The sequence below is a fragment of the Cupressus sempervirens genome, chromosome 1 (genome assembly GCF_028749045.1).
Source record: "Cupressus sempervirens isolate cs-2001-9-10 chromosome 1, ASM2874904v1, whole genome shotgun sequence".
NCBI classification, from domain to species: Eukaryota; Viridiplantae; Streptophyta; class Pinopsida; order Cupressales; family Cupressaceae; genus Cupressus; species Cupressus sempervirens.
In genome coordinates this window covers 77,186,805-77,201,522 of record NC_143118.1, presented here as the reverse complement: position 1 = coordinate 77,201,522, position 14,718 = coordinate 77,186,805, and the positions used below count along the sequence as shown (strand labels likewise).

Genomic DNA, 14,718 nt, shown 5'->3' with positions numbered 1-14,718 from the left:
TGATGCCAAACAAGTAACATATGTCAAGCATAACATATAAGATAGAGCATGTTGAGTAAATAGGGAGTGTCAAGCCACTCAAGTGTCGAGCAGATAGTATGTGTTGAGTGATTCAAGTGTCAAGCAAGCAATGCATAGTGAATCATTTAGATGTTGAGTTACAACATTGAAGTTACAGTTTGTGCTATGCACTAGGGACTTCAGATGTCGAGTAATATAGTTTTGACATAAATGTTTGTATTGGTACAAACTACCATGTAAATCATTTTTTAGCCAACTTAAGTATTATTTTATGATCTTTGTTGATATAGGATGAATCTTAATTGTGAATCCTTATGCATTACATGCATCCAATCACAAAAAGGGAAGGTTTAAGTAGAAATATGGGTGAATCATTATTGTTGATTATACCTAACCCTAAGTCACCTAGGTCTTCTTAAGGAAGAAAAACCCTAAACTCTCTAATGAATGCTAAGGAGAATTAAAGAGAGTTTTCATGTGCAAACATAGTATTCAAGGTGATTAAGGTGTTATGAATTGAGTTATATTGCAGTATTAGCTAAAGGAGAACATATGAAAGGAATCAAAAGATAGCAGAGGTACATCTGATCAGAAAGGATCAAGTACACATCAGTATAGATGTGATTTGACATCAAGCAACAAAGTGCTAACTGAAGGATCATTGTTGAGACATTTTAATGGGTGAATCAGTTAAATCTCTTAACCAAATAGTCTTAATAGGGTATTGTAAATCCTTCAATAGGGTGCGTACTTCATTGTAAATTAAAGTCCTTTTACCAGGCACACTTTTAGCAGGGTGTTTAAATCCTTTAATAGGGTAAGATCTAACAATCTTGTAAGCCTTAACAAGGTAGACTTTTCACAGGGTAGATCATGTTTCATGGTCATAACCTTCATTGGATACACTTTATTATTGTAGTAGAGAAGATTTGTGGGTGTCATCCCCACCCCAGTTTTACCTTCTCCTTGGAGGGTTTCTAGGTAACCAAATATCTTGTGTCAAACATGTGTTGAATACTTTACTTTCATGCTATGGATGTATATACTTAATTTGGTATTTCAGTTTATATGCATAGATTGTGAGATGGAAGTGTGGTGAATATTTTTAGAGATTGAAAGTTTTAAGTGTTGATTCACCGCTGCACCACCCCCCCCCCCCCCCTCAGAGTTTACTTCCCTATTGTATTTCTAACAAAAAATGACATACCATAGGATAGGTGACATTGCTACATTAGATAACTCATTCATAACCTTCAAGTTCACCAACAACACTATAACAGAGAGAAGAGTAGTTTGGGAGCCTTGGTTTAGGGGTTCATATACCTTCTCAAGTATAGGTATATCAAGACCATGCTCATCATCATTATCAAATGCACTAGTTCCATCATCATGATCATCTTGATCAGCTGCACCAATACCATCTTCTTCAATCATGTCCTCTAGTACATTATCAACTATGCCAATACCATCGTCTTCAATTGTGTTCTCTATCATAGGATCATCTTCTTCCATGGGAGTGTTATCATCGACTTGGATATTCACACCTCCATGTTCCTCCAATTGGAAATCCACATTCACCAATCGAGAAAAATCATGGCCCCCTTCAACGTGACCATGTTTCCTATAATGACCTTGGGCTATTGTGATTAGAATTCTTTGATTCTTTAAGCCCTTAAATTTTTTTCAAGGACAATTTCATTTATCAACTTTTCTTCAGAATTGAGACCACAATCTAGCAATTATCTCGTTATTTTGTTCTGGGTTCATATTGGAAGGCGTGATCTTTCTTCACAGGAAAATATTTAGGCTATAAATATACAAAATGTAAACATACAAGTATTAATAGTATCTTGTATATAATAAAAAATAATAATATATTACAAGATTATACAAGATTTACAAATACACACACAAATCATGCTCACAAGATTAGGCCAACCAATTTGCACATTCCTTCCCAAATCATCTTTCCTAATATTTTTCCTCCACCATAATTTGGACTTAGTATTTTAATGTGATTAAGGTTTTTAAGTTCATAATTGGTCAGAATGAAAAGTTGCAAAAAGTCGCTAAATCAATTTTAAGTTTTGCAAAAGTTGCATTTGACAACTTTTTGCAAAATTGAACCACCTTGCATTTTTTGGGGGTTGGGTTTGAATTTTTTTTGGGTTTGTCCATACAAGAATATATGCTTTTTAAATATACATACATATGTACATAGATGCAAGAACAAATAAGCTCATACACCACTATGTTAATAGTAAGGCAACATAGTAAAATACACCACCATGTCAATGTTTCAATTCAAAAACAATAACGCCAACATTAATAATCAACAACCATTGATAAAAAATCGTCAAAAAGTATGAAAAAAATCATCATTATGTTGTTGCAAACTAGATGCATAAAAAGTAATGCTATAGGCCTATTTAAGGCCAAGTTTGTGATTGTTTCCATATTGTAAGTTTCCCACATTAACTATTATACTAGACAAATTAATTACCTCATAGTTATACTATGAGAACTCTAAGAGGGAAGCCAAACAATGTTCATTTAAGTATATTCCATACAAGAAGATCGTAGATAGGGTTATGGATTTTGATTGGTCATTAGGGAAGGAATATTCATACATATATTAGTAAAGAAGGCACGTCATCAAAGGCTTAACAAAAATAACATGATTACATCACATTTTAGGACAAGCACCTTTCTTCTTGCAACCAAAGGTGTCATGGGTATTTTAACATGTCAACATCAAAAGGTGAATATGACTAAGTACAAGCAAATTTTTCCATTTTTTGTTGTAACTTACTTTAGGTTATGTATGTCATTGGTAAACAATTTTTATTTTGACATGTGTACTACCTCCATGTCTAAATCTTGTTGTTACCCTTAGTCTATAAAAGAGTATCCAAGACCAGAGTGTAGGGTTTATAATTTGATTAAAGGAGTCATATTTTCTCCAGTTACGTCTATCCATTATTGATATATGATGTCATATTTATGAACAGTGAATACAAAGGATCATAATTTTTTTTCTAGAATGCCAATCTTATTTTCTTGCATATCTGAGTCAATTGTTGAACATTTGATCTATTAATTGAATATAAAATAAAATCTCAGATTTTAAAAAAAAATTTATTCCTCTCCATTTCTATACTTGTGTGTTTTAGAGTAATTTGAACAAATTTCCAATTATCTTTAGTGCATTGTTATGATATCTATTGTCTAATTCATAGCTTCAATTCAAAGAATTTGTTAAATGGATGAAGGTAGAGAGTATATAAATATGGAAGGAGAATTGAATCCAATAAGCAAGGAAAATTTTAGAAATGAATGATACATATTATTACAAGATGGTAGGATAGATCTTTTAAAATTTTCATTACATTATATGAGTGGTAATCTGACTCTATTTCCCATGGAGAAGGCATTGATCTAAGATAGTGATTTTTCAATTAGGGTCATCAATATTTGTATAAACATCATTTAAAATAACTAGATCTATTACATTTTGTGTTATGTTGTTAGGTAAGTTGAATGTTATCTCATACTTTACTGTTGAATTATGTTAGAGTGGAGGTTGGCTACTTCTCATTTCCATTTCAACAAGCATAGACAAATGGTGAGATGATCTTCTATAAATTGACCTATTTCTCATTTATGTTTCAGCAAGCATAGAAGCATAGAAATTAGCTATACCTTAGGCATTTCATGTTGTGATCTTGGTAGCATTGGTCATGTGTAAAACATGTCAAATCAAGAGCCAAAACAATAGAGACATTGGTCATTTTCAGAGATAGTTGTATCATTTTGAGAAGCCCACCCAATATGGGGATGCAAGATAAGAAAATTGAGTAACCTAAGCCACTAGTGTTGAAATAACAAAGGAAAATAGAAGGTTACGGCTGTAAAAATAAATGAACCTATCATGGCACTAAAAGTATCAAAAACAATATCCAAAGAACCCTAGCAACGTGAAAGCAAAAACCATAGAGGTATATTGCCAAAATACATAGAGGATTAGATTGTATGCCTTGAAAATCAATTGAAAATCTTGAGAAGTAGAGCTCTTCCTTCACATGTTTCTTGAAAACATTATTGCTTGTAGGACAACGTTACAAGTTCATTTTGTACATTCCAAGACTCAAACCTAGGATCTTCCGTGACTTAAATAATTATGGTTGTAGTTACAACTTCTCTGATTGGTCGACCTAATAATTTTAAAACTAAAGCTCTCTTAGTTCTAAGATGACATAGAGTGCTAATTAAAATAAGTGGAACAAATTTAGTTGGGAATGCCCAAAATGTTGATCCAAAGGTAGCAATCTTTCATGATTGAATTCTAAAAATCATTTAGTATGCAATCTGACTACTTCCTTTGTATGACTGCACACTAAACAATTTAGGTATATATCTTTGGAGATATTTTGAAACTAAATAGAAATTGGAATATTATGTCCTCTTCTTGTAGGTTACAATGTTAATTGCTCGAGAAATTACATTTTTTAATCACCTTGGTGTAGAGGTATTTCACTATTTCAATATATTTAGATTCTCCAATCAAATCTGTCATGATTGAGGGAACTTGTCTTTGTGAGTAACCATGTTAGATTCATATTGTGTAGAAGCATATGCATGTATTTTTCTGTGATATTAGTTTGATGACTTGAATGTTGAAACATTGTAACTTATGGTCCTTGTTAGGTTGCAATAACATAGGAGGTCAAAACTTCTGCTGTGGATATTCATGGTTGGGATCTACTGGTCTAGATAGTGCTTCTGCAGATCAAATGGGGTGATGCAAAGTTGCCTTCCATTCTTTGTGTTAAAGTGTGATGCTCTGGTAGTTTGAAATTTGCACGCATTAGAAATTCATACTAGATGGAACACAATACAAAGAAAGTCAAGAGAGTTGACAAATTTGGTCAAGATCCAACATTAAAACCCTAGAAGAGGCACATTTCTAGCACCCTAAAATCAACTTGGTAAGATGTGAGCTTGGCATACTTACCTGAAGAAAATGCAAGTGCTTTCTCTTGCTGAACCCTCTCACCCGCAATCTCAAGTGTTGAACCCTCCCGCCAGCGTGAAAACAAAATGTAGTGTTTCACTTTTTTTTTAATATCCCGTAAACATCAAAATTTTGACCAAATAACTTAAGTTTCATGAAACTTTCAATGTTATCAGGAACATATTTAAAAAAAAGAGAATTTGACAAGCCAAATTGGCATGTTGTCAAAAATTTAGGTCGAAAATGGAGGCCTAATGTATTAGTGATATCAAATTTTCTCTTCATTATTATGGTAGGAGCTTTTGGCAGAGCTATAATAAAGACTCAATCTGAAAGGAAAGTTAGAGGAATCACAGTAACTGAAGAGGTCCCTAAAATAACACATCAACAATTTGTAGATGATACGATTCTACTAGGAGAAAGCACTTTGGAAGAAGCTCAAAATACTAATCAATTAATAAATAATTATATGGAAGCATTAGGTCAAAAAGTAAATGCTAACAAATCATATACTTTCTTTATTAATAGCAAAGAGGAAGTGGAGAGAGAAATTTGTAGAATAATGGAATTCAAAACCTTCCATGCAAATACCTTGGTATTCAATTTGAAAAGGACATTAGAGAAAGTAAAGCTCGGGATATACATTTAGAAAAAAATGGAATAAAAAATGGGAAGTTATAAAGAGAAATGGTTAGCTAAAACTGGTAGAATGACTATGATCAAAGCAGTACTTTGAACCATCCTCACATATCTTATGTCATGTCTTCCCCTACCCAAAGGTTTAAAAAGGAAATTAGACTGTAATCTTACAAACTTCTTTTGGTAAGGTACTGGAGATAAGAAAAAACTAGTTTTGATAAAATGGGAAAAAATATGTAGACCGAAAGAATTTAGAGGTATAAGCACAAAAAAATTGAGTTGGCAAAATGAGGCACTATGGGCAATACCTATTTGGAGAATGTCTAAAGAACATAATAGTAAATGGGCCAAAATTTATTTCATAAATATTTAAAAAATAATAATCCTGTGTGTTTGTTTAGAACTAAAATTCCTTCAAAATGTTCAAGAGGTTGGAACTTTATGTTGACCTATCACCCATTAATATCTAATAACTTAACCTGGGATGTGGGTTTAGGGCAAGATACTTTATTTTGGGAAGATTCATGTGATGGACTTCCTTCTCCAGATAGTGTAATTCTACCTATCAACATCAAAAACACTCTTTCAGCTTTGTGGGGTAAGAATATAAGTGATTATAACATTGAAATTAATGATAATCAGTATGGAGGATGGCAATAGAAAAATCTAGATGAAACTCCACTTTCATCACAGGAAAAATACATTTTAAAACAAATTTTAGAAAGTGGACAAGCAAATTATCATTAAGATAGGAAAGATAAACTAATTTGGGGAGCCTCAAAGGATGGAAATTATAAACTCAAACTAGGGTATACAAATATAATAAATTCTCAACAATGGATAAGATTGAAATTCCTCTAAATCTATGTTGGGATCCAAAATGCCTCCCAAAAGAAGGTATATTCCTTTGGGCCACTCTTCAAAAGATAATTTCAATAGCAGATAGCCTTATGAAGATGGGTTTTCAAGGGCCATCTAGATGCCCACTTTGTGAAAAAGAATCAGTTAAACTTCTGAACACTTGCTTTATGATCGTCCCTTTGCTAAGAATTGTTCTAGTATTGGTTATGTAAGAAATTAAATTGACAAATTGCACCCCTGATAGAACATTAATTTTGTAAAAATGGTTAGCTGAAATACGATTGTTCCTAGGTTTATAGTAATCTATGAAAATATTGCCTTCCGTACTCCTATAGGAATTATGGAAAGAAAGAAATAGAAGGTTTTATTGTAATAAAAAGATAGATCTAACATCATTTTTTAATAAATTGGAGGCTTGCATTATTGAGGTAGCTAACAATAATCTTAGAAACTCATATAATGAGGAAGGTTCCTTTTTAGACTAAGATGCAGATATGTGAAAAAAATGGTTTAAACTAATTAATCCACCAATAATATACAAAAACTCCAACAAGATTGTTATGAAAGAATGTAAATGAGATCTCTTTCTGTTAGATGGTCAAAGTTAATTTTTGATGGAGCCTCTAGAGGTAATCCAAGTGTAGTAGGCTTATGATGTATTATTTATTTATTCATATACCAAATTATGCCTAATTAAATATGTCAAGCCTTTAGGAGTAATGCCTAATAAATTAGTGGAATTAGAGGCCCTAATAGAAGGATTAACTCTAAGTAGACAAATATGTATTAACATATTAGTTATCAAAGGAGACTCACAAATTATCCTAAACGCGTTATGAAAAAGAGAAAACCCAAATTGGATCCTTAATTATAAACTTGAATATGGCATAGTCACCATTGATCAATTTGAAGAAACAATCATCAAACATATTTACAAGGAAGGTAATAGATAAACATATAATCTTGCTAACAAAGGAGCAGATGGAAAACAAATTCTAATAAGACAAGCTAATATGATAAGTTAGACACATGTTCTTGGAGTGAAATTGGTTTAGAACTTTTACTATCAAAATAAACATATTAATTCTTTTGATAGGTTTTGTATGTGTTTATGTGCAAGCTATATGTTTTGACCAATTTAATTGATATCATGGAAGTTTGATTTTAATAAGAGACATATTTTAGGGTTGTCAAAGTTATCCTTATATACTATTTGATTTTAAAATTAAAGTTAAAAAGAGATAAGTTACATTTTTTTTATTATGAAGCATACTTTGTTTCCTTCTAACAACGTGATCACAACCAAGTTTAATTTTCAAGTTATATTCATAAGAAATTATCAAGAGCAAAGCTAAAAATTCAGAAATAAAAATATGTGCTAAAATTAGTTAAATTACTCTGAGATATTTATGTAAGGGCTAGGCCAAGGATACCTATTCATCTCTGATCTTTGGTGTCCAATTGAGATGATTTTTAATCTAAACACAATCTTGGGCCTCTTGGCCTCTTACCTATAAAAAATATATTGAAATACTAGGCAACCTACAACACAATAGTAAGAATTTGGCATACTATCTATAAATAATAAATATAATTATTAAAATACTAATATATTTAAGATAATATAATTTAATTAAAACATTAGTTTGTGACCCTTGCAACTAAAGTCTCCTTCACCTAGTTCAACAATGCTGTATATCCCCGCAACTACAAACATTATGAAGCAGACTAGCCTCTTCAAAATAATTTAAGTTCTATGATATCATAATTCTATAAACAAAATTTATTATTATAAGAATTTAAATTTCAAAACTTTAGAAAACTTTGTTTTTTAAAATTGTAATATTTCAACTAATTTTACAAACTACTAGAATTTAACATTTCAAATAAGTTTAAACAAATATAAAAATTGAATTCAAATAACCTTATAATGAATTCAAATAATATAATAGGCATAATTATAGTTATTTAAATTAGATAGTATTATTAAATATTTTTAAAAACATAAAACTTATTAAAAAAGGGTATAAAATCTATCTAAATTCTTTAACAATGTTATATAATTTGTTGTTTATATAGTGAAATGATTTGATTCAGAGATGTGACAACCATAATTTGATGTCTCAGAAATATTAATCCTGACCAAAATATTAAACCAATACATTTACATACTCAGATGTGGCACTCGCTTACAAAGAGGAAGTCTAAGGCGACTCTGCATTAAATTTGATACAATAGCAAGGTGAAATTTAGAGAAGTTGAGGAAAAAACACAATCTAATAATCAATTTGAAGGAAAACATAAAAGCCCAATCAAATAATGATGGTGGCCACATATTCGATCTTGCAGTGGGACAAGTATGGAGGCATCTGAACAGAAATCCATCTCCCTGTGTTCACGTCCCCTGTTTCCAATGGAAGGTAGTACATGGACAACACTTTAATGTTTGTGCCCACTTGAATCCCACTCAAGAAAATCCCATCATCCCCAAAAACAATTGCATCAACTCTTTCAAGAGGCTTAGGAAGAACATCAACAATCTTCTGCAAATTATGTGTAGACTCAAATTCTACCACAACATCCGATTGGAAGCAATAAAAATGCCCAAATGCAACAACAATGGGCTCAACACAATCCTGAACAAACCTGATGTTGGGCAAAGTGGACCAAACTCCTCCTTCTAGATTGAATCACTGAAGCTCCTCCAGAACAAGGCTTTTCTTATTGTTCACACCCAACAACTCTAGAACAAGACTTATTTCTCTTTTCCTAAATAACCTAGCAAATAATTGTGCTTTACCAACCAAAGATTTGTTTTTCAAAATATTGCTCCCACATGTTTTTGAGATGTAGCTTAATTTTACTTTCACACACCATGTGTTTAGATGATTCAATTTCTATAAAAATAGATTCTTCATCCATCTCCATCAAATTTTCCAACCTAAAAGAAAACTTTGTAGATTTCCTACTACTTTCTAGAACTTCACCATGATCTTCTTCAACTTTAATCAATTGCTCTTCAATTGGTGTCTCTACAATATGTTTTGTCCATCCCTTCTTCTAGTCATTTGTTACTCGATCATGCATTTTTGCTATTTTCTCTTTATTCCTCATTGCACAAAAACATGAAAAAGAGAGCTTTGAATCACCTGCATACAAAAGAGTTTCAAATTCACCTACATACACAATACTAAATCATAAACAATTTAGAAAAATATTATCAAGTTTAGAAGCTCGTTATATTTGGTTCCATGAAAAGATAGATAGTCTTAAGATGAATTAGTTGCATTCAGGGGTTGCTAAATTTAGATTAAACAAACTTAATTAATGTATTAATTAATTTAAATAAAATAATTAAACAAGTTACCAAAAAATAAAAATAAAATAAAAAATAAATGAATTGGTTGCATGGAGTTGCTACATTTTTTAATGCATGACCAAAATACAATATAATTTGCAGATGATACCTCGCTCTTCCTTGAATTATCTTGTCTTAATATTCAACGTCTTAATCTAAAACTCGGTTTGAAACCATCTTAGGTGCTTGTATATCTAAGCCCAAATCTATCATGCTTGGATGGAAAGAGGAACCTCCAGATTGGTTTGTCCAATTTGGTTACTCATGGGGCAGACCTCATAAGATTGTTGGGTTTTTCAGGCTCTTGATGGTTATGAGCCTTGGAAAATTCTTCTTAGAAATAATATTCAATCTAGATTTCCTAAGCAAGCTAAACACTAGAAGAACCTTCCCTTTGTTGATCTTGTTGTTGGGACGTTCCTTGTCTCTGTTCAAGGCTTCGTGGTTTTTAAGTCTATTTGGCAGGCTTGGGAGTTGGTGAGGGGCTTTATTTATAATTCTAACTTCGAGAGCAATAATTCTATCCATGATGAACGCTCTATCTGGTGGAATGTTAAACATAATGGCAAGCCTCTTGCCATGACTCAAGGGTGTTCTGCTAAACATTGGAACAATCATGGTATCAAGAGCTTTATTGATATTTTGGAGAATGACAACCTTGCCAATTGGCAAGATATTAGGCTTAAGTTCAATCTTCCTGACTCTCATAAATGTACCTATAATATGATAGCTAATGCCTGTCGCCCTCTCAATCTTCCTCGTAGATTTGATGTGGATTCCCATAGATTCTTATATTTCCGTTGGGATGATGGATCCCTCTTACATAAAATCAAAGCTAAAGATATATATAAGGTGCTTAATAAAGATCACTCTATTTTATCAAACCTGAATACCACCTGGTATATGAATTTGGACTCTCTTGTATGGCACAAAATCCTTGACAGATTCTGGAAGTCTCATATTCCTCCCAGAATCTTACATTTTAAATGGCAACTTCTTCTTGATAGACTTTCTATTAAAAATCAAATTGGTGATACTGACTCTTGTTCTATTTGCAAGGTTCTTGAAAATTTAAGACATATTTTCTTTACTTGTCATTTTGCTAGGATTATATGGAATTTTTTTGGAATATCTATAACTGTTCATGTCTCTGTGCTGGATACTATTCTTGGAAACATATCCGGTCTTAAGAAGGATGCTAATTTTTTTTGGAATATTCTCTCTTCTCATATTCTTTGGTTTATTTGGAAAAGTAGAAATGAGGACAAATTCCAATATGTTGGTAGATCCCTTACTTTGTTTCATTTGAAACTCATACGCTTTAAGATTGTCTCGCAGGTATGCTGCATTATGAAACTTGAAAAAGACAAACTGAAAAGATTTCTCTGTGATGGGCATGCTACGATGTTCATCTACAAAATGAAGCATGGGCTGGAATGGGCCAGCATTATTGATGACCAGGCTGCTTTTGAAGAAGCCCTTAAGTGGCTGATTAAGGAGATGTGAGATACTAGAGGCCCTTTTTCTGATAGACTTGATTTTTTTGCTCATATTCTTGAACGAAAGAAAGTTGTTTGGATGGAAGGAGAGCTAGGATGGACAACATGGATTGATGATCGTAATGATACTCTGGATTAGCTTATCTAATTTCCTTTTGTGTAATCTCGCCGAAACTGTTATATATTGTGCTAGTTGATTGATCATGGATTACCAGTTGAACTAGGAGGTTGAGGTTCGCCTCCCCTCTCTTGATTTTGTACCTATCTTTTTGAACTATCGATTATTTAATTTAATTTAATTTAATTAATTTTTAAAAAATAATTTAAAAATAGTTTAAAACAATTAAAATAAATATAATAACTAATTTATATCAAATAAAATATTTATATAATTGATTTCAATATAAAAAATAATTTAAATAGACTAATTTAGTAGAATTTATATCATATAATTATGCACATATAATTTTTTTAAAAATGGTGAGTACATATCATTTACAATAATTAAAAATTATTGCAAGTAGGTATTTCAACGTTAAAAATGATGCACATTCAAAAAAAGATAAAAAAAGTAGTGGATGACAATGAAAACAATTAAAAATTATCACTTGTTGTAGAGGGAAGAGTCTTCTTTGACAATATATAACTTGTTTTTTGGTTAACATAGATTTTCTATGGAAAAGATAGTGGTAACCGTAAATAGTTAGATTCTGAAAGCCAAAGTTGGAATTAGCTATAACAGGTAAAATATACAACATTTTCACATCTTTCTTTTTGATAGTTCTAGCTGCATATGTCATCTAAAACATACTTTAAAATTAGATGCAAACACATTTATTTACGTTTATTTTTGTGATGGGAACTATAATACCTGATTTGGAGTAATTTTTAGAAAATAAAAAAAGGCCTTAGAATTTTTTAAAAAAATACTATCTTTATTTTTGTATCCTTTTTTAAAATAACAGACAAACTTCATTCATTTATATGCACTTCATCAATTTACACCATCTTAAACTTGAAAACAGAAATATCACTTTTACATCGTTGGAGTTTGACACTTATTTTGTGGTTAGTCTTTTCCTTTTTAAAAGGGTGACACATGTTTGTTATATTGCATATCCCCACAACCACACACATTATGAAGCAGACTAGCCTCTTCAAAATAATTTAAATTTTATGATATCATAATTTTATAAGCAATTTAATTGTATAAAAACCACTAGAATTTAACATTTCAAATAAGTTTTGAAAAAATAAATTGAATTCAAATAATATAATTGGCATAATTATAGTTATTTCAATTAGATAATATTATTAAATATGTTTTATAAATATTAAATTTATAATTTTTTAAAAATAAAATCTATCTAAATTCTTTAACAATATTATATAATTTATTATTTATATTAAATAATAAAAGAATAATAATTTTTTTTTTCAAATTTAAACAAATCATCAATGGCCCTTGATCTATTGGTGAAATTGAAAGGCTCACATAGAGCTCATGAGAGATCGATTGTTGCCGAATGCAAAGCCCTCAACTTTTGAAAAGAATGCGGCCCAGAACATGCCCCTAAGAGAATGAATACCCTCAATCCTTGATTATTTAATCTATTCTTCTATAACAATATTTATAAAAATATCCTTTTACTAAATTTACTTGTACAAACTGTAATGGAGTTCTTTCTACACATCAGTGGGAACCTTAGTGGTAGAAAAATTGCCGTGTGAATTGGGGATTAATTAAGCGTAGACAATAATTTTTATTCAAAATGTTCTTATTTTGTGAACTGTCTGCTCTGAAAAAATCAACTATTTAACACTGTTAGTCTAGGAATTAAACTTAATATGTGTGAGATGTTCAAGCCGTTTCATTCAAACCAACAAACATCCCTAATAAAATACCAACAATTTAAACGAAACCGAGAAAAGCGAATGGGGGAATTTGCAGGAAATATACTTCAAAACCCTATCAAAGAAATTCAAGCGAACCAAAATCAATCTCCATATAACTCTATTTCTGTAAATAGAGAAAAAGCAAAAAAATTATATAGATTGAAATGATTTGATTCAGAGATGTGACAGTCATACTTTCATGTCCCAGAAATATTAAATCTGACCAAACTAGTAAAGCAATACATCTACATACTCGGATGTAGCACTCGCTTACAAAGAGGAAGTCTAAGGCGACTGCGCACAATATCAAAGCAAGTTGAGGGAAAAAAACACAATCTAGCAATCAAACAATCAATTTGAAGGAAAAAAGAAAAGCCCAATCAAATAATGATGGTGGCCACAGATTCGATCTTGCTGTGGGACAAGCATGGAGGCATCTCAACAGAAATCCATTTCCCTGTGTTCATGTCCCCTGTTTCCAATGGAGGGTAGTACATGTACAACACTTAAATGTTTGTGCCCAATTGAATCCCACTCAAGAAAATCCCATCATCCCCAAAAACAACTGCATCAATTCTTTCAAGAGGCTTAGGAAGAACATGAACAATCTTCCACAAATTCTGTGTAGACTCAAATTCTGCCACAACATACCATTGGAAGCAATAAAAACGCCCAAGTGCGACCACAATGGGATGCTCACAATCTTCAACAAACCAGACATTGGGCAGAGTGGACCAGACTCCTCCTTCTGGATTGAATGTTTGAAGCTTTTCAGTAAACAAGCTGAAAACATAGAGCATTCCTTCTATGAAAATAGAGTGGTATAAAGATTGTCTTTGAAGCATGTTGGGAAGAAGCCTCCACTCATCTCTCTCCACATTGTAAACTGTAGTTTGGTTTGTATTTTCCAAAAACGGTCTTCTTCCTGCAACATAAATCTCGCCTTGAGGAGATGCACAGCATGCAAACTCAAAAAAAAATTGTGGGGTGGGCATATCTACACCTCTTCTCCATTTGAACAATATGAAATCAAAGACCAAAACATTCCTGTTTGATGATCTCTTGGATCTCCAGCACTTATATAACCCTAGTAAAACCAGTTTATGCTTCACATAAACACACTTGGATAATGAGTAGAGTTTAAATTTGGCAGGGATGGCAGGGAGTCTTTCCCATAACTGGTTAATGGGGTCATACATCGTTATGTGGAGATTCTGACAATACACACTATCGATCAAGCATATGAACTCTTCAGACCTCCCACAACTCATTCTCCTTCCATAAAACTCTAAATTTTCTAACATTCCCTTCCAATTCTTACATACATGCTTCACTCTTCTGTGAGATGTATAAGGCACTCTCGTCAATATTTCTTTTGTCAAATCTTCTGAAATTGCATTAAAATACTCCATCATCACCAATTGTACACT

The 14,718-nt window shown here is 31.8% G+C and overlaps 1 protein-coding gene and 1 long non-coding RNA gene across 2 annotated transcripts; one reads left to right on the top strand and one right to left on the bottom strand.

Moving 5' to 3' along the window:
• Positions 1-3,594: 3,594 nt before the first annotated feature.
• On the top strand, positions 3,595-11,700 carry LOC149576298 (uncharacterized). Its single transcript, XR_016360169.1, has 2 exons — positions 3,595-3,646; positions 11,232-11,700. It is a non-coding gene; the product is annotated as an uncharacterized LOC149576298 (long non-coding RNA).
• Positions 11,701-13,794: 2,094 nt separating this feature from the next.
• Positions 13,795-14,487, bottom strand: LOC149576297 (F-box/kelch-repeat protein SKIP20-like). The gene has a single exon (XM_089794222.1). It carries the CDS (start codon positions 14,485-14,487, stop codon positions 13,795-13,797), a length of 693 nt encoding a protein of 230 aa, XP_089650348.1.
• Between the last annotated feature and the right edge of the window lie 231 nt (positions 14,488-14,718).